The sequence below is a fragment of the Tiliqua scincoides genome, chromosome 3, assembly GCF_035046505.1.
Source record: "Tiliqua scincoides isolate rTilSci1 chromosome 3, rTilSci1.hap2, whole genome shotgun sequence".
Classification (NCBI taxonomy): domain Eukaryota; kingdom Metazoa; phylum Chordata; class Lepidosauria; order Squamata; family Scincidae; genus Tiliqua; species Tiliqua scincoides.
The window spans coordinates 44,521,476-44,548,432 of NC_089823.1; the positions used below are offsets into that span (position 1 = coordinate 44,521,476).

The window sequence follows — 26,957 nt, forward strand, 5'->3', positions numbered from 1 at the left end:
GGGGCCGGGGGAAAAATAATTAATTTACATTTCAAATTTGAATAAATTTATGTAAATGAATATATTAGAGATGGAACTTGAATGAAATGAATGTTGACTGTATGAATGAATGAAAGTCTTGCAATAGCTCAAGGCCTATAAAAGACCTTGCACAAAGCAAGGCCAGCCTTTCCTTTGCTGCTGCATCACAGACGTGAAACAGCAAGCAGTGGGGGAGCACTCGTCCACAGCTCACACGAAAGGTCAAACAGTTGGCTGTCATGCTGAGAGCAGTTGCATCAGGCCAGTGCGAGCTCCAGCAAGTCTCTGGAGGGCCAGAGGCTCATTGGAGACTGGGGGCTCCTTGAGGGTTGGATAGGGAGTCCTTGAGGGCCGCAAGTGGCCCCAGGGCCGGGGTTTGGGCACCCCTGCACTAGAGGTTCTGGAATGGAACTCCAGCAGATAACAAGACAAGACCTGTACTAGGTTTCACTTTCACGTTAGTTCAATGAAACAAATATATTTAGAATTATACTGCATGTCACTAAAATGGCTGTGCTGAAAATGGACTTGTGCTGTATAAACATTATGGGTTTGTGCAAGAAAAAGAAATGGAATATGCACACTTCTTCCCCCCCCCCCCCCCACACACACACGTAAATCTCTCTTAGTGGAGGAAAGAGAGGAAAGTTATGGCTGCACTGGCTCTAGTCATGTTTTTTCCAGACACGCACCTTTTGTCAGAACTGTATTTTCTCCCATAAATTGTCCTTACCTGTGAATACTTTAAGGTTGCTGGAGGATCTTAGCCTTCTACCAGGCACTGATGGAGCAAAAATGAGTTTTTGCATGAGATGTAACACACATATACAACAATGAACTCTGGTCTTAAAGTACCCTTTAAGAAGAACTGTCCTGATCAAGATTGTGCTCGTGTTCCTGCTTGTTCATATACCAGCTTCTTGTAGAGCTAGCCAGGTGCTGTATGTCTAGGAGAACCAGCCATGTTTAGAACTAGCACAATGGCTACCAAAGTCTACTTGCCTGATTTGATGCTTGATTTAATCTGATCTTTCAAAAGTGACATTGCTAAAACTATGGTAACTAAGATTTTTATAGTTAGAAATGCACATTTCTGTTCTTTTCATCTATCGATGGCAACCAAGTTGTGTATTTTAAATAAATGTTAAAGTATTATGAATTTTTATTTTGGCATTATTCTAGGTAAGTTTGAATTGCCATTTCAAAGCCTCTACAGTTTTGGTAAAATAAGTAAGTTATTATTGAGAGGGTACAGGAAAATCCCACAGTTAATACAAGCCAATGTTGTGTAGAACTCACAATAACGACTTTTCTAAGACATTGGAGTCCACATATGATGTATACTACACTCTTTCTAAGCCATGTATTTAGTGGTATGCCTTGCATTTGTGCAGTAAGTACAATAACCAAATCCATCTACAAAACAGGACAAGAAAGATTTACCTGTTTCCATTTATGATTCTGTAGGCATTCTAGCTCTGAATGTCCTACAGTTTGCAGCTGAAAGAAGAGCAAAGAGGAACACCCAGATTGGTGGGTTGGTAGTAGAAAGATAAGGTTATGCCATTTCCTTTCTGCTATTTGTTTAAAAACCACACAGAAGTGCATGCATGTTAAAACACTTGGAAAAAATGGTTTAATGATGTTTACAACAGAAATGAACTGTACAGTTACAGTAAGTTTTATATATATATATATAAAAATTACAGCAGACAATGCATCTACACAAAATCTAACATTTCATCCTGATTCACTGTAATCTACACAATCTCTCAATGCCCACAGCCACCTGCAGGCAGCCACTAGGGGAAAAAAAAAGGTATCTTTAAAGAGACAGCATCATTTTATCTCAATTTATGAGATGTACCAAGTTTCAAGAGAGGGCCATACAATTCTCAGATTCAAAGTTAGGCAAGAATATGTTATCTTTCATGGTAATATATTCATATAATCTGAATATATGGATGTTACAAGATTATAATTAAACTAAGCTGTTTAAAATGATCACATAAGGAAGATATGAGCAAGGAAGCAACTAGCTTAATTGTTGAAGGCAATGAATCCCTGTGGTCAAAATCCATATCCCAACTTAAATATTTTTTTCCTAGAGAACAGAATTAAGTGATTACTAAATCAATGTTCCAAATTACTGCTTTGATGGAAAGATGCATATTGACTTTTTTTTTTCAAGAGCACACATTTATAGTTTATAACATATATCCTTTCCTCTAGAAAACTGCTTCTTGCCTCACCTTTGGAAATGGAAATTTGCTGGGAATTGGGGAAAAGTACAATTTCACAATTATAAGCATGTTGTCTCTTTAAAAAGGAATAAAGATCTCCCTGACAGGAATGGCAATCTAAATTGACAATCTGGTGGAAATTACAGATTATGTACACTTTTCTCAATTATGAACACCTAGGCAGTGAAAACTGTTGTGTTAATACATACATAGACACACCCAAAACATACAAAAATACTATTATTTCAAACTACTAAGAGTAAGACAATTCAGTTATCTCCATGCTATGACTTTAAGAGCATTACACTGAAACAAACAAGAATTTAAACGACATTTTATTTTTAATATCCCAGAAATATACCAAAATATACATCTAAGCTTTGGAATTACTGAGGTTAGACTAATGCAAGTGCTGGGTAATCGTACTTAATACACAAGTCTAAGGTTCTGCAGGAAAGAAATTATCTTTGGTATCTGCATCAGGCTAATATTAACAACATTTGGATTTTGCTTTGGGATAGAGCTTGTATGACCCTAGAACCAAACACCCCCTAATCAACTGAGATTTTAAAGTTTCATGTAAAAAGTTCCTTCATTGGCAACCCCTCCCCCACAGTTTAAAAAGTCATAGGCATCTACCTAGCACAAAAGGTTGAGAAATACAATGCATAGTTGCACAGTGGTGCTGCAAAAATAATTCAACAAAAAGAAGTGAAAAAAGAGGAGGAAACAAAATCTTTTTTTCCAGAAATTTTTCACAATAGGACAGCCTCTTCCAAGCATGGCGGGGGGAGGGGAAGCTCAGAAGTGCACCTCAGCGTGTATTAATCAATATCACCCAGCTCCCAAAGGGTTAAAAGCACCCATCAGAGCAGCCAATCATGCACCAATGTCTTCAGCTTCACAATCAATCTGTGGAGTTCCCCCATCAAGTTCTTTGCCTCCCAATGGCCCTGCCCTTGGGATCTGCAGAGCTCAAAAGAACTTCAGTGATCCAGGTTAGCTAGCACAGGATGGGGTGGAAGTTACTGTGCTGACTGAATGCACAAGTGCTGTGGACTGAGCCATCTAGATCTGAGAGGCAGAACCCTTTCACCAACAATGGCTGATCTCCCAGATATGACTGGTGCTGAAGACGTCCCTTTGTCTTTGGTTTGTTTGTTTGTTTTGAGTTTATACAATCATTAGGAAATCTTTGGTTTTGGCTGGAAATTTTAAAAGAACAAAACAAAACAAAGAAACCACCCCCCTCAGCATATAGCAGTGCACCGTGACCTGGCAAAGCTTCTCTTTCCGAAGGGGTGGGGGAAACTACATTCAAAAGTAAAAAGGTGGAAGGATCAGGGATGCAGCTTCTGGTTAGCCTAGAGGGAGGAGGAACAAGATTGTCAAATAATAAAAGGATGAAATTAAATATGGGGGAGAATCATGATACAAAGCAATAGTGAGCAATATGCATGCAGCACTTAGCTGAGAGGAGTCCTCAGGGTCCTGCTTTGACCCTGGAGTACATTATAGCCCTGACATCTCACCAGGGGGAGGGAAAAGGCAGCACAGAAAAGGCATGCAGAGATTGGAGGGTACAGATGGACATTCACAGACTATGAGAGGACCCCTGGTAACCAAAAGAAATACAAGATTGCAATTTGCCCTCAGTTTGCAGTAGCTTTTAAGCAGCGACATTCAGAGGCTTTAGGGGTATCTCCCCAGGTTGCCGGTCACGGGATGCTACAGGCCAGAGTTCAACGTTAATCAAGGGAGGAGGGCAGGCTTGGCAACTCTGTAGGGTTTGGAGAAAGTTAAAGCAAGTTACTCAGTTACGAGTCAGAAATGAGGTATACGACAGCTCCCGTACCTGTGGCGGATAAACACCCGACACATATTCACACCTAGCCTTAGATACTACCACAGAAGAAGGAAATGGAACAGCAACATGGTGGGCCCAGGGGAGTGGTAAAACTGCACTATCAGCTGGAGTCCTCAGATACATGTGTACCTGAACCTCTTAGCTTTTAGTGAAAGGTCCAAATCTTGCTCCAAGGAGTTTTAAATCATCAGAACTGATGAATCAGTATATGGATATCTGCTGTGACTCCTCCTTTCAATTCATATACAGAAACCGGCCCACAAGTGCCAATATACTAACACAGATCACACAGGACAACTGATTTTGTTTGACTTCAAACATTTTCCAAAGGCAAGGATGGTGTTGCTTGCCTTGATAAAAACATTGTTTTTCACCCTCACACAGATTTATAATATCCACCAAAATTCCTGTTGTACACTTATCACCAGTGACATTCATCATATACCCTCAAAGTCTTCTGCTAGAAATTATTTGGGAAGGCTCTCATTTTGGTGGGCTCTACACAGAAGCATTGAGATTTCCCTCCAAAAATTGGTGATGGATCTGAATCTATAAACATTTAGAGGAGGCACTCACAGCAGAAGTTAATCTTTTTCCCTGTGAAAGGTGAAAAGGAGAAATAAGGCAGAAGAGAGAAGACATTCCAGCTTACCTTGTAGCACTAAGGATCTTTCTTTCATGATCCCACCGCCTGAATTATTGTTTCATTTCCTTCCTCAGATTTGTTTTCCTCAAAAGCACACTTTGTTTTCCCACATCTTTTGTTCCAAGTGCTCTTTTCTTTGAGAAGTCATTTTCCATTTCCCTATTACCTACCTATAAATCTACCTAGCTCTTAGAAAAGTCACACAATATTAATACCACTTTACATAATGTCAGAACAACAAGTCTATTAGTAAAGCTTTCAGTGAAGTTCTGCAATCCAGCTGATTTCCAGAAGAAGAGCAGCTGGACAACTAATATATATTTATTCTCTCTCTTTATTCACATGAGCACACCAGACTTGACTAATGCAGTCCACTTCAAGCCAACAGCATGTGACGTGACAATGCCCAAGGCTATACTGGGGAGCGAAGAAAGACGTCTCCAGGTTTTTCCACCATGGGAAGGGAAAGAGACTGTGCAAGACATCTGAACAGATCTGAAACAGAGGCCAGCACAGTTTTTTGTTTAAGAGTGGAGCCAGTTTTTCCCACTTCCAAGCAGTAGCCTATGATGCACTGAACAGTACTGGCCTGTAGTATGTCTTCAGTCAAAACCAGTAACCAAACAAACCCTGTGCATAGAGAGGCAGGAAAACCAATGTGAAAAAAGATCCTCAAAGTAAAGAGCCAACAACCCAAAGCTCTAAGAAGGCCCAGTTTTTCCTCTTGAGATACTCTGTAAACAGCAGAGCTGACAGAGACTTATCAGTGCCTTTGGTTCCCATCAAAGCCATTGGAAATTCTCCCCTCCCACTGAAGCTGATTTTTGTTCCCAGAATCATGCCTCCCATGCATGCACAGAAACACACACACATACTCTACTTTTCTCTGTAGACTCAGAAAGGAGGCTTTAGAGTAGATATAGAAGAAGTTGAAATTTTCTCCCAGGAATTCCATCCTGAATCTAAACCCATCTGCCCTGAGAGAAAAATGACCTAAATCCCTCCAAAAACAAACAAAAAATCAGGCAACAAAATTGTTTCTTCAGAAGACTGTCATACAAGACTTTCATCTCTTTTCAGGTGCACTTTCATTCAGGTGCTTAGGAGCAGGTTAGCTTTCAGTTTGGTTTCTCTTCTGTAAATTTTTGGTCTAAACAGGATTAACAATGCTATTAGAAAAAGCAAGTATTTAAAAATATTTTCCACCTATTAGCAAGTACTACATTCAGTTACGAGACAAATGGGAATAAAAAGGGACCTGTTTCACTTTGTTCTCCCAGTTCGATTAAGATGCAAAATCTCCTCCTCCCTCTCCAAAATGAAATGTTTTGCCCCAACTGTAGCCCTAGTGCAACTACATGGATTGAAATGGGTGGTAACTTATGCCCTCATACATACACCTCCCAGCACACATCCACTACTCTATATTTATATCCCTAGCAAGGACCTCATCTGTCAGCAGAGAATAGGAAGGCAGAGTTCACACACACTCAGAAGGACCCCAAAGCAGGAACCCAAACCTGCAACTCACATGCTATTACATAGTGTGCTGATGATTAAACAAAATAAGACAGTCCAATAATCCCAAAATTGGGACAGTAATAAACTGTTTCCTTTGGCAAGACAGAGATGAGTGAGAATATGTTGTGAGCAACATTTACCTTCCAGCACAGCCAACTCTTCACACACTTATAAAGCTGTAATCTAAACACAGAATTGTAAATACATACAGCATAATTGGTTTTCAAACAAACAGTTCAACTAAACTCTACAGATAGAATTACCTCCACTATTTATAAAAATTTTCTCCCTCCTGATTTCCATTCTGCAAACAATACTAACGCTATGCTGAGGTATCTCTTAAAGATGGTGCCATGAAGCCAGTTGCAGCCAAAAAACCTTGTTCCCACAACTCTGTGGCATGGCCTGCTTATATGGAAGGATAGGCAAGAAGGGACAGAATGGGACTACCAATTATTCCAAAGGAGAAACCTCTATTTTGCTCCTTGGAATAAAAAAAATTACTGAAAGTTTCATACTAATATTCACATATCTGGGCAAAGATCAGAACACATCATGAACAGGGTCTTATCAATAAACTCAGGCAGTGTGAACGGGGCTGTTCCTTCTCTCAAGAACAGAGCTATCTTAGTTCCAGTGTGGCCAATAGGTCACATCACACATTGCAATTTGCCTTCACAGAAAATCTCTTGGCATGTAGCAGCAGACCAGAAAGACCGTATTATGGCAAATGTAGTTTCCTAAATAGAGATATATCTCCATGGAGGAAAATTGTAAAATGCGAAGCAGCCCTCATGTCCTCCTGCATACCATCCCATGGGGAATGAAGCCTCGTATATCAACTGTTAACACTGAGGTTAACTTAGAAAGTGTGCAACCCAATCAAAAGATACATTTATGATGGGCAGAGACTGGGGAACTAATCAGTGCTAGGGCCCCTCCCTTTTTTTTGTAAGCAACTGATATAGATGGTTTTTCCCAAAAAAGCACACAACATTCCTTTAGCATTACATTGTGACGTTTTGTAAACCTTCATACAGAAGTAGAGATGAAGTGTATGGTTCATCTTCCATCAGCCTTTAGATCCAAAAAAGATTTCTGATTAAATGGTGTAAATTGAAAAAAAAGCTTTGGGCACATAGTAAAAAGAACAAAACCAAGGAAGTGTGTTTCACAAAGAGGGAGAAAGAGGTGAATGCTTACAAACCAGACAGAAAGCTGTCTGACAATCCACAGTAAAGGAGGGACAGTGTGGATGGAGAGATAAATTGGCACTAGTTTCAGCCACCTTTACACAAACCATTAATGTAGAACAAGGACTTCACTATTAATTCAATTGAAGATTCTTTGTGATCTGATTCAACTCTCACCATTTAAGTCAAGAGAAAGTTCCCTATCAACAAGTTAGCTTTGGCCCAATCACTTGAAGGAGCAGGAACTCCTTTTATGCAGATAATGTCTCCAAGAGTGTATTGCTTTAAACATTAGAATGTAGTTTTGTAAGAATTCACTAACAAGTCCTGAGAAGTTTGATTAGGGATGAATAACCATAATCAGCCAGCCAGATTTCTCCTTTGGTAGTGTTTCATCTATAGCCGTTTACATCTATATACATTTATGAACCTCTAGAACCCTTTTAGAATTAATATTCTAAAAAGTGCATGTAGGCACATACAAATTGAACATTAATATGCTCCTCCTGTTTGAGATAAAAGGATTAGCTAATCAAATCACACAGGCAAAAAGACTGATAAGTACTTATATGAGGGGTTCTCTTTCATGGTTTTTAAGTCATCAATAGCAAATAACTGATCAAAAGACTAATTTCCCTAAACCTGAACTTCCATTATATGACAAAATCCAAGAAACTATGATGTTCTTGAAAAACAGCAATGTATAGGGGATTTAATAGCTTTACTTAGCAAAATACTGAGTAATCTATAAGGTTAATAATGTGATTTGTATGGTAAATACAGTTGCTACATTTATGTGGCTCCAAAACCAACAGGGTGAGATACAGTGTTTTCATTTACCAATGTTAATTGAATGGGTGGAATGAGCATTACAGGGTGTAAAATTAAGTGGCTCCGCCCCTCAAACCATGACAGTAACAACATTGCTCCACAGTGCACTCATCTATAGGCTGCACTTAAAACTGGGGGTAGAGTTCAAAAAGCAACACTTCAGTGACGTCAGGGAGACCTACAGTTATAACAAGGCCAGCCCATCCAAGGAGGGTGATGTGGCTTGCAGTTAGGAGGGCAGCAGCCCTGCAGGACCTTGCACCTCAAATCTTCTGCTGCCTTCTTCTGCTGCCATGGACAGAGCCACATCTACCCACTCAATCTCACTCCTTCCTCATATGGGCCCTATAAATAAAACAGAAAGTATGGAAAATGTGGGAACTTCTGGTTCAAACCCTGGTTTATCAAAAAGGGTAGTTTTTTGTTGTTTCTGGTTGAGGAACCTGTGTAGCAAAGGATCACAGAGGTGGCAGGCAGTGGGTCCAGCTGAGCTATTCCTGACTTACAGATCAGAATGAATAAATGTTTTTTTGCTCTCCCATGGTTCCTTTTGGAATACATGCACTATTTGGTGCTGGCAGTATCATTCTTTCTGTGCTTATGACATCACATTAAAGTAGAAAAGTGATTAATTCCTTTTGAAACTTGCTTATCTTTGAGAATCCTACTCACTGATAAAACGACTTTGGTATACTTTTCTGGGATGGGATGAAAAATCAGAGAACACTCCCAATTGCAGGTGGTTATTAAAAATTAAGAAAAAAAGAAAAATTATCTCATTGCTAATCCATGTGGTAGTGACTACAATAAAACCTACAGTTTTTAAATGGACATCTTATATTCCTCCATGTTAAGAAAATAAATTAGAAAGACAAGGATGAATAATTAAACTAAGTGAAAGAATGACATTACTGCATCAACTAACCTTTCCCCACATAATATTTAAATGAAATATGGAAGCTAAGGAGAAGGCCACAATATACTCCTAGACCTGGTTTCTGGAATCAGAAATTCAGCAACAACCCTCTGTTCTTCATTATTACTTCAATCAGAAGACAACATCTTTGGTTGAACTGTTCAGTAGAACAAATACCCTTAATTACATTGCCATGAAGTGATGTTTTCTGTGAACAAATTTCTTGTGTTCAGTAACTGAAGCTTAAGAGTTACCAGAAAAACTTTGGGTGGATTCAACAATCACGGCTACTTCATAAATTGTGGCAAAAAGACTGGTGTCTATTTGTAATATGTGGAGTGAACCTTATTTACTACATCAGTCTATGCTTTTATGCAGGCATATTACCCTCTACCATACATACAGGCTCATATGAGGATGTTCATTTTGGTTATCCACATTGCTACTATGCCATCAAACAAGGCTTGCAATATTTCTGGGCTGGTGCAGATAAGATGCTCCCAATCCCTTAAACATAGTAAAAAGAATTGGGGAGTGGCTTTAGAAGTGCACTTTCCCTTCCCTTTCTGGTGCAATTTTTCCCCTTAAACGTGTTTATTTTGTTAGTACTCCTCTCAATCACCATTAATGCAAACTAGAGGATTCTATTAGCTATGACTGGGATATTGGAAGTGCTATGTTAGGAAATTATCATTAGCATGTATGACTGTGTATGTGAATGGGGGGGGGGGGAAGGAGATGGAACATATCACTCAGTGTCCCTAGGCCTTAAATCTCAACATCTTCAAAGTAAACTGATGCTTATCCTTTGCACAATTATTGGGAAGTAACTTACATTGAAATAAATGAATCTTACTTTCAAGTCAATCTGCTTAAACTCAAGTTGTTCTAACAAGAAGATTTTTGCTATTCATTTTCTATTTAATTTTTCTTTGAAGAACAATTTTGTTCTTCAAATAAGGACCCATGATAAATTGCTTGGAGTTGCCACACAAAGCCAAGTGATCTTAAAAACAGAGCTGATGGCAAACGGGAAGATTATGCGGTAATAACTTCTGTGAAAAAATGTGTGTCTTTTAAAGGAAATGTAGTGTGTCAAATGATAGAAGTTTTGAACCAGGAACTCTGGCAACAGAGCTCAGTCACCTCATTTCTCCTGCCACTGGGGTAATCAGATTTATGCTGGCTTGCAGCTCAAACACTGCAAACAGCTGGAAGATGTACAGCAGCCTTCACACACAGCAGGATAAGTTTTCACTTGGTTTTATACTGTATGATTGCTGTCTTTGGTCTGGCTCCTCAATCTGAACAAATCATTACTCCATTCAACTTAAGCTGTTAAAGACCACCAAGAAGCTATGCATGAACCTGCAGAACTGCAGGCCTGTTCACTAACTATGACATAGGTGTGTGTGTCAGTAACAGGGATAGGTGGACAGAGAAGCAGTGCAAACTCCAAAATGACAAAACATAGAAATAATGTATACCTTAGTAATATCTCATAAACATGAACTTATGAGGAACCAAGAGATAAGAGTAAGTCTGCAAGCATTTGAAAATCTTGAAATACAAGCAACCAACAGACTAAGGGACTATTCAGACATAACTGGTTGCTATATATGAACATTTATAGCATGCAATGTGCAAATTGGCAGCAGTGGGCCAAATTTAAGATGTGCCAAACAGCAAGTATATTCTGGATTTTTGTGTTTTATGAATCTGTTCATGAATATGGGTCAAATGTTACCACTTCCTACTTTATGAATTAAAGAAAACACTCCCTTACTAATTGAAATTGTGCACAATGGACCCAAGTACATAACACATTCTAACCCAAACTGATTTTTCAACTCATCTGCTAAAAGGCTTGATTGTGCATGATGTGCCCCCCACCTCCACAATATTCTATGCCTTTCAGAAAGGAAAAGCATTTGTTCTTTTTTCGTATGCCTCTTTACAGATTCTGGAAACCTAGCTTCATATGCATCAATGGAAACTGTTCCACTGATCTGAAAGGAATTTGAAATGCAGCCTACAAGATCTGTTTCGCTTCTGTACGTAACCTGCAAATATGGAGACTGCAGATACAAGGGCAAACCAACTCTTTCCCTATTAAATTAATAATAAATAAGATTTAGAGTATAGGGTAATGAAGAAGGCATTGAAACTTCTCCAGCTATGCAAAGGTATTTTTTGGACTTTGGCCAGAAGAATTAGATTTGAGGATACTTGTGAAATGAAGTTAATAAACTATGCATGAAGAAGGTGAAATAAGACTCAAACTTTTCTTGACGCAGAATATTGCAACTCTTAGAACAGTTTGCTCAACTGATCAGATTACAGAGTACTGAATATTAGAAAACATTTTTGCTAACATGCATTGTGTCATACAGTGTTTTGAATTATAGGAACTGTATTTTGTAGTGACTACCAGAAAACTACTGCTCCTGCTAAGAAGTTCATTCTTTTGCTGCTACCCAAACTGAACACTTGCAATAATAGATTTTTATCCTGACTCTCAGATTCTTGGGCAAATCCAACAACTGTCTTAATTCTGAACTTCTGCTGCAGTTTTAATTAAAACTTAAGTAGTATTGCTACCTTACAGAATCTGATTATCTATCTCTCTAGAATGGGCAGTATATGTATCAATATTTGCAGGTACATATTCTTATTCATGTATGCATCTAAAACATATGATAAAGATCAATAAGAACTAGTGAGAGTCACTACAACCTAGGTATCTCTGTGGTGCCAAGAGGAAGCTATTATCAGTCTCATGAGATGACATCAAACACACTAGGTTAAACAATATGGGGAGTTGAACATATTGATAATATCAATACAATTCAACTGAAGTATTCTAGTTGCAGGCAATGTTCTCTGTAAGACTTAGAGCAACTGCATGGAAACGTCCCATGCTGCACAGTGGTGTCTTCCTGGTGGACAGCAATGGTGTCATTGCCGACTTCTGGGTAAACCAAGCACAGCGGAACTCAGTTGAAAGATACATGGCTGTGCAGCTGTGCACCTTAGAAGGAACGATGGTCGCAGGTTCTTTGAGTTTCCAGTTTCTGTCACAAAAATGCTTGATGTGTAATCCCTAAGGAGCATGGCCATTTTGAACATGACATGGTGTGAAAAGGAAAAAGGGTTAAAGGTGATTCACATCAACATGATGATACCACAAAAGAACAGTAAGATTTTTATAGTCACTCTCTGAGCTGCATTAGTGTTTCAGATATCTATTCATCACACTCTCTAACCAAACAATGAGAATGAGAAACTTTAGCCAGATAACTGAATATATAACTTCTCTGAATCCTGAAGAGGCATTTAGAACAATTTAAAGGCCCTGCTCTCTATATCTATACATATTTCTTCCTCCGACATCTGAAATCCACAGCTAAAAAAAAATGCCATGGTTAAGATATCATCACCACTCCCTCTTATCAATTAAAACATGCTGGTACACATACCACAAGTTATTTAGATCTTATTTCACTGGACAAAAAATAAAATTCCATGGGATTGATATTTCCTTTGGTAGAAACTAGTCAACACTATGGCCTCTAGACCAACATAGTGGGTACCTGTCTTTCCTTTACTATTCTTTCATACATTCAACCGCTCCAAGCTGTTATGGGCCACTTAAAATCTTAACACTCATATTATCCATAGCCCTATCATTTTACATTGAGACTGAAGTCATGGAGATAGTCACTACAGTATTTAGACTGTGCCAAACTGCTAAGGAGTATGCGGATCAGTTACCATCTGCCATTGCCATTCTATTTACACATCAAACCACGGAAATTAGGTAATAATCAAGTTAAGCGTTTGTCTGCCCCAAGGATATACAAAAGATCAAACCCCTCCCCCAAAAAGATTAAAACAAGCAGCAATTTTATATAAAATAAAAAAACACAAATGAAAAAGAAATTGTCAGTAGCATCTATCACCTCTCTGCATCTGAACTGCACTTATACAAACTAGTCCATTAGTACAGCAGCTTGCTAGAAATTGACTTTGGTTCAAGCTTAGTTTAAAAAAAACATTAAAAAAATCAAACACACATTAAAGACGGTGGACAGACATTTGCTCATTTCCCTGTCTGCAATTCACAAGTTGTTTTTTTTTTTAAGTTTTAGGAAGAGTTCATTATCTTTAAATATCTTGTGAAGCAGGAAGATGGATATTCAGAGATGAAAAAAGTGCAAACAACAGATGGCATGGGGAGAAGAGACAGGATTTCTGCAACTGAGCATTAATGCACGAGACCCACGAAGTTGGGTCACCAGCCAGAGAAGGCATTGAGAACAATTTCTGCCTTTCTGATAGCAAATGGTGAGGCTGAAGGAAAACTTTTGATGGGAAATGAAATACAACTACTGTATAAGTTTTGGAACTACCTCCTCCCCATCCTTAGTGAAAAGAAACACTAAGGCAGTGAAGATATTTTTCAATTCAGCTCAAAAAGACGAAAATTCCAAGTGCACTGCAGTGATCCAGCCTCTTCTCAGTTTAGAAATTTGGTTCAGAACAGTATAACATTTAAGTTATTCTGTCTCCTCTCCCTCTTTCTCACCCATTGTCAGCAGCTGTTTGCAAATACCACTTGTTAACATTGCTTGGAAACTTCTCTCTCACTCTAGTAGAGGTGTTTACTGCCATAAATGATCAGCTAGCAGCAGCATCACCCAGCAACAACATTAAATATTGCAAGATACACATGCAACAGGCCAATGTTTACTAGAAAGATAGGAGGTTTGCTCCCAGAGCAGGCTGGTCAGTTTTCTGATGATTCCTTGCCACCTTATTTTCCAGAGCAGCAAACAATGTCAAACACCACTACAAACTATTTAGAATGGAGTAAGAATTCAAGGCTGCTTTCTTATAGCTGCACTGGCATAAAAACAATACTTTCTGTTCACATAACCTAGTTCAAACATTTTATATAATCCCAGTAGAGAAGATGTATGTTCTTAGAGATGAGCCAAATGCAGCTTTTAGAAATCCTATGCCAAACAGCTGGTTGGAAAGTTGTATGCTGCATGCTGAATTACCAATACAGGCACCCTCCTGAGAAAGTAAATAACAGAAATATTCCCAAGTTGTAAAGTGGCGCTTTCCATGCAATTATGAGATCAGAGAGTTACCGGCACAGGTGCTGAAGACAGACTCTACAGGCCAAATCCTTCCCCCTTGGCATCAACAGGAGCCAAAGACGTGCAAATGGGAGCTAGATTTGGCCCAAGTAAGCAAAGCAAGCTGCTGTCCAAACAGAACTCCCACCTCACAAGCATGGACTATCTTTGCACATTACCCTCTGCATGTTCACTTAGCCGCCCACACAGGTGGCAAAAGCCTATCCCAACACCTCTGAGAGAATCCCACACATACAGCCAAGGAAGAGGAAATTGCAAAGAACATTCACAATTCACATGCTCCCCATTCCTCTCTCTTGCCTCCGTGTGGCATGGGAGCTCACTGAAAATGATCCAGGAGCAAAGACAAATGTGTCCAAACTATATATATATATATATAATATAATAATAATAATAATAATCATAGAGATACATCAGTAATACAGGCCTGCCTAAATTGTACCAGTTAAGAAAGGAACCCCCCAACATGATTGATAAGATTATAAACACCTTGTATGACATTATGGCCTGTACAACAGACCAATAAATGATAATTAAAAAAGATATTTAGATCAAAAAGAAAAAAGAAATTCCATTCCTATGTTTGAGTTGATAACCCACCTTAACTTGTCATTGAGATTGCTGGAAATGATAAGTAGTCCTTTTTTGTTTTTTACATTTTTGGTTAGAAAGTTCTCCAATCAATGAAGCAATCCTGAAAAGACAGTGTTTATTATAAAATTAGGCAAATGTCTGTCCCAGTTTTAAATCCTTCCTGCTTCTTTGTATTTCTCCTTCTCTCCCTTGTTCCCAGCAACATGGTGAGAGGAAGCCAATCACATTTGCAGTTTATAAACCCAGCTGGCAGCCCATCTCACGGCAGAGTGAAACAGGCTGGGGCAGCACAGCTCAATCCAACTCACTGTGCCTTGGAGGCAGTAGTGGTGGTAGAGGCAGCGGCAGCCCCGCTGGCCGAGGCCACTGTGAAGAGAGAGTTCTGGATAGACTCTGCTGAGGTGGAGGTGGCATGAAGGCTGGCAACTGGTCCAGAGGCCCCTGCGGAGGCTGCAGCTGCAGAGACCAAGCTAACTGGGTTGCTGGTGAGCAGTGAAAGGTTCTGAGGATTCAAGAACAGTGGGGCAGTTACGATGTTGGGTGTACCTCCAGCATTGGCAAATACCAAGTTTCCAGTTGCATCCAGTGATGTTATTGGAAGAGAGCCACCAGATGCAAGAGCTAAAAGAATGAAGAACATCAATATTAGAATATATAGCTCAAATCAACGACAGGACTTTGCTAATTTTTCTTTGAATTAGATATAAAAGAAATATCAAAGCTACATGCACAAAATATCCAAAGTTAGATATTTTTCCAGCTGAAGAATACTTAAGCTACTGGGGATGGGGAGGAAAATTCAGGGACTGCTCCATGATAATTACATGTATCCCATTTGTGAGCATCTATGTCATGGGTGGGCAAACATTTTGGCAGGAGGGCCACATCATCTCTCTGACAGTGTGTCGGGGGTCAGGAAAAAAAGAATTAATTCAATTTCAAATTTACATAAATTTATATAAACACTGAGACTTAACTTATATGAATGAATGAGTTTTACTGCTTATTTATAATTTGCACGAGAAATAGAATACAGGTTGAGCCTCATTATTCATGACATATAAAATTATGTCATTTTAACATGTCCATGGACACCTGTACCTCTTCTTTTCATCAACCTATTTCAGGAAGTCTTCAAAATTAAGTTTCTAGTCATAGAGAAGACTGTGAACAGGCAAGCAAAATGTAAACTGAAGTACGACACTTTATAAGCCCTGTAACCTATATGCGAGGGATTCATTTTTCCCTTGTCGATCAGCCCCATAGCATGCCTCCTCCTAAGAGAAGAAGAATGGAGTCTTCTTAGGAATCTCATGTTCAAAAAGCAAGAATGTATAGAAAGACTTTGGTGCTAGCTCCACAGTTAAATAATTTGCTGTTCTTAACTCGCTGAGCATGTTATGGAAAATTAACCTGTTTCTCACCTTATCACAGTCCTCCAAAGCCAATTCAAAGGTTTGAGATTTTCTGTGTATTTTAATACTTCAGTTTTATTCTGTTTTCATGTTTTTTGTTTTCTCAGTTATTACCTGTCCTATGCTTTTGGGATTAGGCTAACTGTATATTTACAAATGTACCATATTGATTTAGAAGGAATCTTTCTGGTTTCAACAAGACATTTCCAACAATACAGCACTGCCTTGAACTTTTGTCTTGTTAAGGATGAAAATAAAAAATGGTTGAATTTCAAAGCATAGCTTTATCTAGCTTGCAACTTTATTTTGGCCAGTGAAAAATGACTATGGGCACAATCCTAACCAACTTTCCAGCACTGGCATAGCTATGCCAGTGGGGCATGTGCTGCATCCTGCAGTTGGGGGGAAGTGAGACTTCCTCAAGGTAAGGCCATGTTTGTTCCCTTACCACGGAGTTGCATTGCTCTTATGTCAGTACTGGAAATTTGGTTAGGATTCCGGCCTATATTATTTATTTACAAATTTATATCCTACTTTATCTACCTCAAAGAGGTTACATACACCCTGAGAATTCATACAAAACCTAAATAAACAAAAATCAACAAAAAAACGAACACAAGAATGTGAACAAACGTCGTGGAAAGTTGGATGAAATTGGACAAAAAAGGAAAACACGCAGACAAAATCTGAAATGTGGCTATAATTGAAAATGACTGAAAGCAAAGTGATGAACGTCAAGTGGATGAAAGTCAAGGTACTGCTTAACATTTGCAATCTAGGTCACTCATTTTTAAGAAAAAGAAAACCAAAATGTTACAAGAATGGGATCTCTGTAGTCTACTGACCTTGAATAGTTGCCAGTGTACTGTTACTCATAAGAGCTGGGCTGAGAGCACCGCCTAGTGTTGCCGGATTGAGACTGAGCAAGGCACCTCTACAATTCCAAAACAGGAAACCAAAACAAGAACAATCATTCACATGGATTGTTTCAGAGACAGTTCCCTTGCAATTTATCATAAAGACTTCGGGCCAAATCCTATCCAACCTTCCAGCCCTGGTGTAGTCGTGCCAATGGAGTGTGCACTGCTACTTGTGGTGGGAGGGTAGTTATGGAGACCTCCACAAGGTAAGGGAATATTTGTTCCTTTGTCTCGGGGTTGCACTGCAGCTGCACTGGCACTGGAAAATTGGATAGGATTTGGGCCTTAGTGAGACTGCTGTAAAGATTGTCTAACTAAGGGCACAATCCTAACCAGCTTTCCATCACTGACATAGTTGTGCCAATGTGGCATGCACGCATCCTTCAATGGGGAGGTAATCAAGGGGGCTTCCTCAAGGCAAGGGCATGTTTGTTACCTTACCTTGGGGCTACACTGTGACTAAGTCAGTGCTGGAAAGTTGGTTAGGATTGTGCTGGTTGCGGAGAGATGTCCATGGCCTCTGCTGGGCTCAAAGGACCCTCCAGTGGTAAGGGAAGTGGACCTCCCCTCAGTTCTGGACGGTGGAGGGGAGGCGGTCGCCCATATCCATCATTTCACTTAACTGCAGGGGGTTCCAGAACAGAACCTCCTGATACAGGGGCACACCTATAACCCAGGATCCATACAAGCTGACATTTAGACCAGAATATACACAGAATAAATAACCCTGAAATCCAGGATACTACTGGTTTTAGGATTTAAGTCCATTCAAACATTTGCAACTTTTGAAGAGTAAATTTAAATGCCAACATTGCCTTAAAAATTAAACTAATTAACTCAAAAGATTAAGATCTATTTCCAAATGGCATCTGTTGTTAGATGAAGGTACTAACAAGTCTGATGTAAAGGATATGTAACTAATTCATACACTATTTTACACTATTCAGAAAGTATAAAATGGAAAATACTGACCCAGCTGCAAACTGTGAAGATGCCATCAAGCCTGGATTTAGCCCTGCTGCAGCTGCCATGGCAGCAAGACTTGCATTTGCAGGCAATTGTGGGGCTCCTTGTAGTGCAGCTGCTGCTGCAGTTTGCAAACCAGAAGCAGTTACCATCACCTGGCTGGTCCCAAGAGCTGAAGATAAGGGGGTGGAGGTTGCCTGCGTTGTGCTGGTCTCACTGGCACTGGATGCCTCAGAAGTGGAAGCAGAGGCAGAAGGAGAGGGGCTTAGGGAGGGCGATGTCACTGCTGAGGAAGCTGGAGGTGCTGTAGAAATCACAGTCGCTGTGTTGTTGGGGATGGTTTCTGTGGTGCCTAAAAGGCGATTTTCAGTTAGACTAGATGTTTGAAACCTGAAAGAGACTTATGCCTACAGAAAATGCAGCCAATAAGATGAAGGGGCATTGTTCTGCTGGGATGAATGAACAAAGTAACAATGTCCAAAAAGGAGCAATTTATAGGAGTAGGTTTAAGGCAGCCAGACAGAAAGAGACTGTGTATTTGGAGTGAGATACCAAGAATTTTATTACTAGACAAAGGGCAAACTACATGGTCAGAGCCAACATGCTTCTTTGGAAAACAATTAGTGTGTGGAGCAGGAGGGAGAGACTAGGACCATGGTGGAGCCAAAGGATTAAAGCTCCCTTCCACTGCTGTTCCAGTCCAGATCAGCCCTCCTTTCTCCACTGCTGCTATCTACAGGAGAATTTGCAACTGTCAGGCCAATCCTGAGCTGCCTGGGGTGCCCAGGCTTGGTGGCACCGAGAAGGGCTGCTGCGGGAGACGCCTCGGGAGAAGGGGACTTTTGTCCCCTTCTCCCAGGTAAGGTAAGCAGCCCCGCAATTGGGCTACTCATTTTACCGCCGACCTTTAGGAAAAGGCACTTGTGTAGGGCGTGCAGCCCTACACGAATGTCTTGGATCCTGCAGAGCGGATCCCCACCCTCTCTCTGCCCCCCGCCAGCCTCCCCCCTACCCAGAATGCCTCCTCCCGCCCCTGCGACCACTGAGCCGTGGAAGCTGGGTGACCGCCCTGCACCAGCCCAGCAGTTTGTGACAGTGCTCAGCGGCATGAAGCTGTGCCGCCAAGCACAGGATTGGGCTCTGTATCAGTTTCAACAGGCTAGTTAAGTGTAACATTTATTTACAAGATTTATACCCCATTCTTCCACCAAGAGATCATCAAGGTGGCTTACCACAATGATAAAACACGTCAGCTCTATTACTAAGATTAAAGTATCATCTTAAAAATACAAAAAATGAGTGCTACAACATAAGACAAAGCATTTGCAGGTAAGAAAAATAAGGCAAAATAAATAGCCTTTTGCCAAAGTTTAAACATATCTAATTTGAATATTTGGACTCCCCTAAGCAAGGAAGTTCCACAGCTTGAATGTTGCTGCCGAAGAGGCTCTGTCCCTTGTTCCTGTCACTCACGTCTGATCAAGAGGACTTGAAGCAAAGCAGACTGAGTGGGCACTTATATATAAGAGAATACAGTCCTTTAAATATCCAGGTCCTAAGCTGTATGGGTAGAGACAGGCTCAAATGGCAATTGTGAAATACTGCAATTTAATGAGAAATTGGGCTCTTTAAGACCCAAAACGTGATATCCAGCTAAACTCATAAAATAAATTGAAATTTACCTTTTAACTGCCTGCTGATCATCTGCAAAACGTCTGCTCATTGTTTTAAGTGCTTGCAGACAGTTTCCTTCAGTGCACTCACAGCTGAGCTGCACCCTCTATATCTTCGTTCACATTGGTCTGCTGCTATCTATAAAGCGTCCGTAGAAACTTATGAGCATGCTCCTTAACTCCAAACCAGGAAGTGCCTCTTGAAACATAACACCATCAAGGATTGTCTGGCAGCAATGGCTGGGTCTGTTGAGGTAAGCTGGTCTACACTGCTTCTGCATTTATTTTGGAAGGTTTTAGAAGTGCTAATGTTATATTGTTTTCTTATAATGCGGTTTGTTTTGTTTTCTGTGCAGTTTACAACTGTTTTTCCCCTCAGCAATTCACTGCTATATTCAGTTTTGTTGCTTTCAGTGGCTGTATTCTCAGTGTTTCATCAAGTTGCTATGCTGTGTGTTTTTTTTCTGCAGTTTGCAATGTTGTGATGTTTCCCTTGTGTTCGTCAGCATTAGGTTCATTGTAGTCATGTGCTAGTGTAGACACCCTAAATGGTCCCTGTTCTGCATTTCAGAGAACCTCTACAACTCCATCTTTTGGCCACTTACCTGTACAAAGCTACACGTCCAGAATGCCTAAATGTTAAGTAACTTGTGCTGACAGAGCAGCTGCGTTTAAGAGTAAGGAATTTGTAGTGTCTGGTACAATACTATTCCTCTTTTTTTCTTTTTTTCTCTGTAGTTTGCAATGTTGTGCTGTTTCCCTTGTGTTTGCAAGCATTAGGTTCATTGTAGTTATGTTGCAAGTGTGGATGTCCTAAATGGTCCCTGTTCTGCATTCCAGGGGATCAAAGTGTGTGTGCTTTATTCCTTTTATGCCTGCGGCTATGTGTAGTGACTGTATACAACCTACATTATAGTGATTAAAATTGATAAAAGTGCTTTAAAATTGATTAAAAAATTTTTTTTGAATAAAAACACATAATTACTGCTTTCAGTAATTTTTATTTTTGGATAGCACCAAAAATCCCTGAAAAAATAACCATTTTCACCTACCTCTATATATAGGGTTTTAAAGGTAACAACTAGAGTTTTAAAGGTGAATGAATTGGGCCCCAAAACATACTGGCTACCCAATTCAGATGGTAAAACACAGGAGTAGCTTTAGGGAGTGGCACAGGTAAGTAGACCAGGGACCTCTAAGACCCAGGATGCCACTTTCTGAACAAGTTGAAGCTTCCAGGTTGTTTTCAAGGGCAGCCAGGCACAGAAAGCATCACAATTAGGTATGAAGCACATCAGGTCTGCTTTCATAAAAAGCTGGCACAGCTGCAGCATCACCTGTTGCTGAGTAAAGGCATCCCTGCCCACCAATGGCAACAGCAAATAAACATCTAAACTTGTTGCCAAGCGCCACACTCTTCTGGCTGAAATAATGGAGATGCTCAAGACCCCTCTGTCAATGCACTAACAGTGGCGCTAGGTTTTTCATCACTCTTGCCAATTGACGAGGGCGTCCATCATGATGTATGGGACAAGTGCATTGAAACAGCCCTGAGGAAGGAGTTCAAAGCCTCTTTGACTACCTTGAGAGACTCAGTAGCCAGTTTATTATTCTCCAGGGCCGTCTTCCTATGGGTCCAGATTCTAGTATCTGCTGTAGTGTATGTCCCTAAGAATGTCAAAGATGAATTTTAAAAGATTGCAGCCTTCCTGGTGATTCTAAGGATACCATAAATTTTCTGCTTGGGCTATGGCTTTTGAGGTTGTCACCGGTTGTAATATGTGGCTCAGATGGTGGGATGTGTACTGTGGTTCCCAAGCATGCCTCATGGAAGCATGCTGACTGGGACTCCCTCAATCCTATCCTTACAGAGATGAAGGATAAAAGGCCTTACCTACCAGAAAGACTACTGAATACAAGGGCCAGCAGCCCTTTAGTAGCTTAAGAGGAGGTTTTAAGCCCAGGGGCCAGGGAAATTCCAAGCCCAAATAGAAACGGTTGCCCCCACCCACCCCAGGCTCCAGAGATCCCAAATGCCAGCAGTTGACATGACAATACAGCCTCCCTCAGTCAGTCACAATAAGATGCCCATTTTCAGCTGTTTGACAACAAAAGCTGGTCATAACTTCCTTATGCAGTGGTACTCATGCAGTTCCCCAGGGGCAGGTTTATGGATTCCTGCAGGGCAAAACATGATCAAACATCAACTCATCCTGGGGAGATCAACAGCCCATCTGCTCCTGAAAGCAGCCATACAAACTGTTGAGCAGGACCCAATTGTGTCCAGGACCTAGTTGCATTTTTTCATAGTCCTCAGAAAGGCATTACGGCAATTCTCAACCTGGCCAAACTGATGTCCTAGATGGAGATGCTATGTTCAATTCTGCTGGCACTCAGGTAGACTTTGTCACAGGAGGTTTCTCTATTTCTCATATGGATGGTTCAGGATCTTTCACCTTCAGGATCAGGCCATTCCCTTTGGCCTGTCATCAGCCCCAAGGGTCTTCACCAAAGTGCTCATTGCCTTGGTGGTGTACCATGTCTAGAAGGGATAGCAGTGTATCCATACAATGTATCTGTACTTGAACAACATCGTGATATGGTCTCACAGCTTCTAGCAGGGCACACAGCATGTTGATTGCACAACTGATTGCCTAACAACAGCATGGCTTTGTGGTGAACTTCAGTAAATGTTCCCTAGTTCCCAGAGGGGGTGATAACCAACATCAAGAATCTTCAGTTCCATCTTTCATAAGACAGGCATTACAGGATAGCAAACCGTATTTTCAAGGTTTCATATCTGGACATAATGGTTCTGGCAGAGCTACTGCTGACATCATGCCAGGACATGATTCTACACAAGACTCTGGGCCAGGGCCCTTTGGTGCCAGCTACTGCCATTCCAGAACCTGACTGCCAGCAAGATTCACTCCAGGTGCAGCATAACCTCCAGTGGTTGCTCGTCAATGGATGCCTAGTTCTGGGATCACCTATTCAAGACCCTCCCCCTGGACCTCAGTGTTAACAGAAACCAGTCTTCAGAGATGGGGAACTCACCAAGGTGGCTTCATGGCACAGGGCCTTTGGTCAGTCTCCCAAGCCAGAAGAACCAACTACTTCCTTCAACTCAAGGGCAATATTTCTATCCCTGAAGGTTTTACAGCAGTGAGTCAAGCATCAAGATGTCCTGTTATATATGGACTATTCCTTGGCGAAGGCTTATGTGAACTGAAAGTGAGGGACCAGATAAGTGTCCCTTCACAGAGATCTGTTTCACTGGGCAAAGTATCTCCATTCCATCAGGGTGGAACATGTTCCAAAATAAGGTGGACTGGCTCAATAGAATAAACTGACAAGTTGGAACAGAGACTGCACCCAACCATATTATTTCACTGCTTTGGTCCTATGGAGATTGAATTGCTTGCCTCCCTGCCAATCATTAGCTACCATGGTTCTAATCCAAGACCGCAGTGACTCCATCAGGGTAGATGCCTTTACAAGTCATGGCCCAAGGGAACTATGAAAGACACACGAGGAGGAGGTGGTCTTGGTTGCACCACACTGGCCCAGGTGTCCTTGGTTTATGGACCTAGTTGAAATATCATCTCAGGATCTACGATATCTTCCTCAACAGAAGGACCTTCTCTCCTGGAGTCCTCTGCTTCATTTGCGACCAGATACGTTCATCTCATAGTGCGAAGATTGAGCAGAGAGCATGCCAAACCACAGGCATCCAGAAACTGTGATGTTTGCCCTATCAGCAGCATGTTAAAGTCTCCACAAATAAAGTAAACAATTTCACCTGGTCTGTCTTTGTCAGGTGTGCACAAAAAAGGGGAAGCCCTTCGAACCTCTATCAAGACACTGTTGGAGCTTCTTCTTACTGGCACAGATAAGGGTCTTAGCAAAATCACACTAAAGCACCAGGTTTCAGCTGTCATTTCTATCCTGGGTCATCCCTGGGGGAGAGAGCTGACATCCCACTCTCATGTGCATAAATTCCCCCATAAGATGGTTCTAAAGAACTTTCCCCTATCCATTAGATTCCATCCTTGAACCTAAATTTAGGTCTGAAAGCTTTTGAGTGCCCACCTTTTGATCCCATGGCTACCTGTCCCCTAAGGGAATTGACACTCAAATCAATCTTCCTCATTAGCATCATGTGGTGAGAAGAGTTATCAGAGCTGAGCCAACTGTCAGTAAAATAAGGAGTTGTGCGCCTTCCATAATGACAGAATGGTATTGTGAACAGATCCCTCCCTCATCAACACTACTATGGAGGTCAGAAGAGATAGTTGTTTCTTCATCCTGTCCCAACCCATCATACCTGAGGGAGTGGAACTGATAGATGTCTGTAGGGCTCCAGTTTCTACCTCTCCAGACTTTCAGGAAGATGGAGAGTATTTGGGTATCCTTTAAACAGCCAAAACAGGGATACGAGGTTTCTCCCTCCACATTCTCTCGTTAGCTCAGGGAGTGCTGGCCTACAAATTTGGAGGAAGAATCTCCCTGGGATTCTGGTGTATTCACAACATCTGCAGCTTATCACAGCTCCCCTACTTTGGAGACCATCTGCCAGGCAGCAGCCCCAGACTGGCAAGGGAGGGACAATGTGTACAGTACGTTTCGTGTTTTAAAAATTGGTCACCTGTGTTTAAAGTGTTCCAAGTTAAACCCAAGCCACTGACTGGTGTCTTCATTGGGGGATGCAAGGGTAAATAGAATGCTAGATGCTGGGAAGTGGCAGCAGAATGCAAGTATTTTGTGGTCTTGTGTGCTCCCTGAGGCATCTGGTGGGCCACTGTGAGATACAGGAAGCTGGACTAGATGGGTCTTTGGCCTGATCCAACAGAGCTCTTATGTTCCTGATACATACCTTGACCAGACATCGGAGAACAGACATTTATGCCTCAACTGATGCTACCTTTGGGAAACTGGTGTTGCAGCGAGTGGTGTAGGGGAGTACAGGGTAGTTCCTGCTCTTGAAGAATGCCCTATATCCCCAGCAAAGGCTAAGCATCTCTGGAAACACTGGAGAACAGAAATTTGGTCATATCTGTGAGTTCCCCTTCTCACTGGTTCCAGGGTGGTTTAATCTTCCCACCCTGGATGATCAAAGTTAGTATGCTGGGATTGATAAAAGGAGAGCCCACTACCATGTTTTTAGACAGGATGAGTCCTGAGGATTTCCCTAATTGAATAAGGTTGCATTTCGCTTTCTTTCAAATTCTTTAGTTGAAATGTAGAGGCGCTCCTGTCTGAAGAGTGAGGAGGAGCTCCTACCTTGAAAGCGTTTGGATTCTGGGATCCTGTCTGCTGCCAAGGAGCTACCCTCTAGCAAATACTTGTGGAATCAATGAGAAGGGGAATCCACGGACATCCCTATTAAGATCAAACATCCCTATTCTCCATACGAGGCCACACTAGGAATGGAGAGTTTCTCAAGATGTGGAACTCACAGGAACTCACTTCCTGTAGAACTTTCCATTCCTAGAGAGGCCTCAAGGATGGAAAATGCTGCATTCCTAGAATGCCTGTTTGCAGAGTGGCAGCACCAGTGCCAAGGGAAAGTGGCAGCACCTAGAAAGTGGCAGCACTTTCTAGGCAGCACCTAGAAAGTGGCAAGCTGGACCCCAGCACATTTTGACACATAACATTAACTACCTTATAGACCTCCCTCAGTGCTACTGAGAGAGCTTAATGAACCTCTGCAAACATCAAAATTGTCCAAACTGTTATTTCCAAAGCCTGATGACTTGAGGACCATTAAATTGAAGGTAATAAACAGAATAATCAAAAAACAATCGCTATGGATAGGTTTCTTATAGTCACTGGCCCACTGCAATGTTCTCTCTTTGTAATTGAAACAGGAAATACTTTTGCTGATATAGCTTGAATGGTCTCACCTGTGACGGACAAACTAGTTACAGCAGCGCTGGTAAGAGGGAGCACAGGGTTGACAGTCAGGGTAGTAGCTGCACTGCTTGTCACAAGGCTTGGTGTGGTTGCCACCTAGAGGTCAGAACAGAACAGTGAGCTCTCTACAAAAGGAAAAACATCAAGTCTAGATGTCAGATGTTGCATTCTGACATCTATTAGCAATTTTATTACTAAGGGGATAGAAGCAGGTATATTCTCTTCCAGTCTGGCATCTCAATTATTGTGGGTTTTATTTTATTTTTTTAAATCTTACCAATGAAGTTGGACAAGGGAAAATTGCTTTCATGGGTGAGCTGGTGGTTCCACCACTGCTAGGTGGGTTGATCCTTTTTTCTTTTTGGCGCCGGTTACAGAACCAAACGCGGATCACCTCTTTCTCCATGTTCAGCTGGTCAGCTATCATGGTGATCTCTTCCGAGGTAGGCTTTTGGTTCTGAAAGTGAATGTGTGAAATAAAAGCCATTTTCTGCTGCATGATATACTTAAAAAACAAAGGGTAACCCACATAAGGAACAGTAACAAAGGAAGCAAGAAGATCCAGATATATTGGGGATTCACAAATCACTACTAGGGAGACACATGAGTTCTTCTTCCACATGTTACATGTGAACCATAAATAGAGCTCTCTCAAGAAACTCATGTTTCTCCCATTGTCCACTGTATGTGGAAAGCCACATACAATGATCACCACTTGAGGAGGTGGTTCAGGACAGGAATGGAAACTAAATAACTAACTTATAGATCTTACTGTTTTTATTTAATGGATAGGCATGCTCCCGTATGCATGGAAGTTCCATTCTGGAACCTTCCGCAGGTAGCTGAATCCATGGATAAGGGGGACGCCGTCCCTCAGGGTGTTCTGAGCCCCTCAAAGGCTCCTCCAGGCTTCAGAATGCTTTATAAGGCAATAAAAACATCACTTCCGGTTTTACAGTAAAACTGGAAGTAACTTTTTTCTACTTTTTCAGAATTTAATAGACATTCTGAGGCCTGCAGAGGCTGCAGGTGGACACACATGGCCTCTGCAGGGCTCAGAACAACCT

At 41.1% G+C, this 26,957-nt stretch overlaps 1 protein-coding gene across 3 annotated transcripts in view; it reads right to left on the bottom strand.

Annotated features, from left to right (window-relative positions):
* Nucleotides 1-15,005: 15,005 nt before the first annotated feature.
* The window catches only part of POU2F1 (POU class 2 homeobox 1), a 122,796-nt gene continuing 110,844 nt past the window's right edge, over nt 15,006-26,957 (bottom strand). For all 3 annotated transcript variants that reach the window (XM_066620133.1, XM_066620134.1, XM_066620131.1), the window contains 5 exons: nt 26,168-26,347; nt 25,881-25,986; nt 18,308-18,653; nt 17,261-17,349; nt 15,006-15,621 (listed from right to left, as the gene is read on the bottom strand). In XM_066620133.1, the coding sequence (XP_066476230.1) occupies nt 15,305-15,621; nt 17,261-17,349; nt 18,308-18,653; nt 25,881-25,986; nt 26,168-26,347 (1,038 nt within the window). In that variant the 3' untranslated portion in view covers nt 15,006-15,304. The remainder of the gene's footprint in view (nt 15,622-17,260; nt 17,350-18,307; nt 18,654-25,880; nt 25,987-26,167; nt 26,348-26,957) is intronic.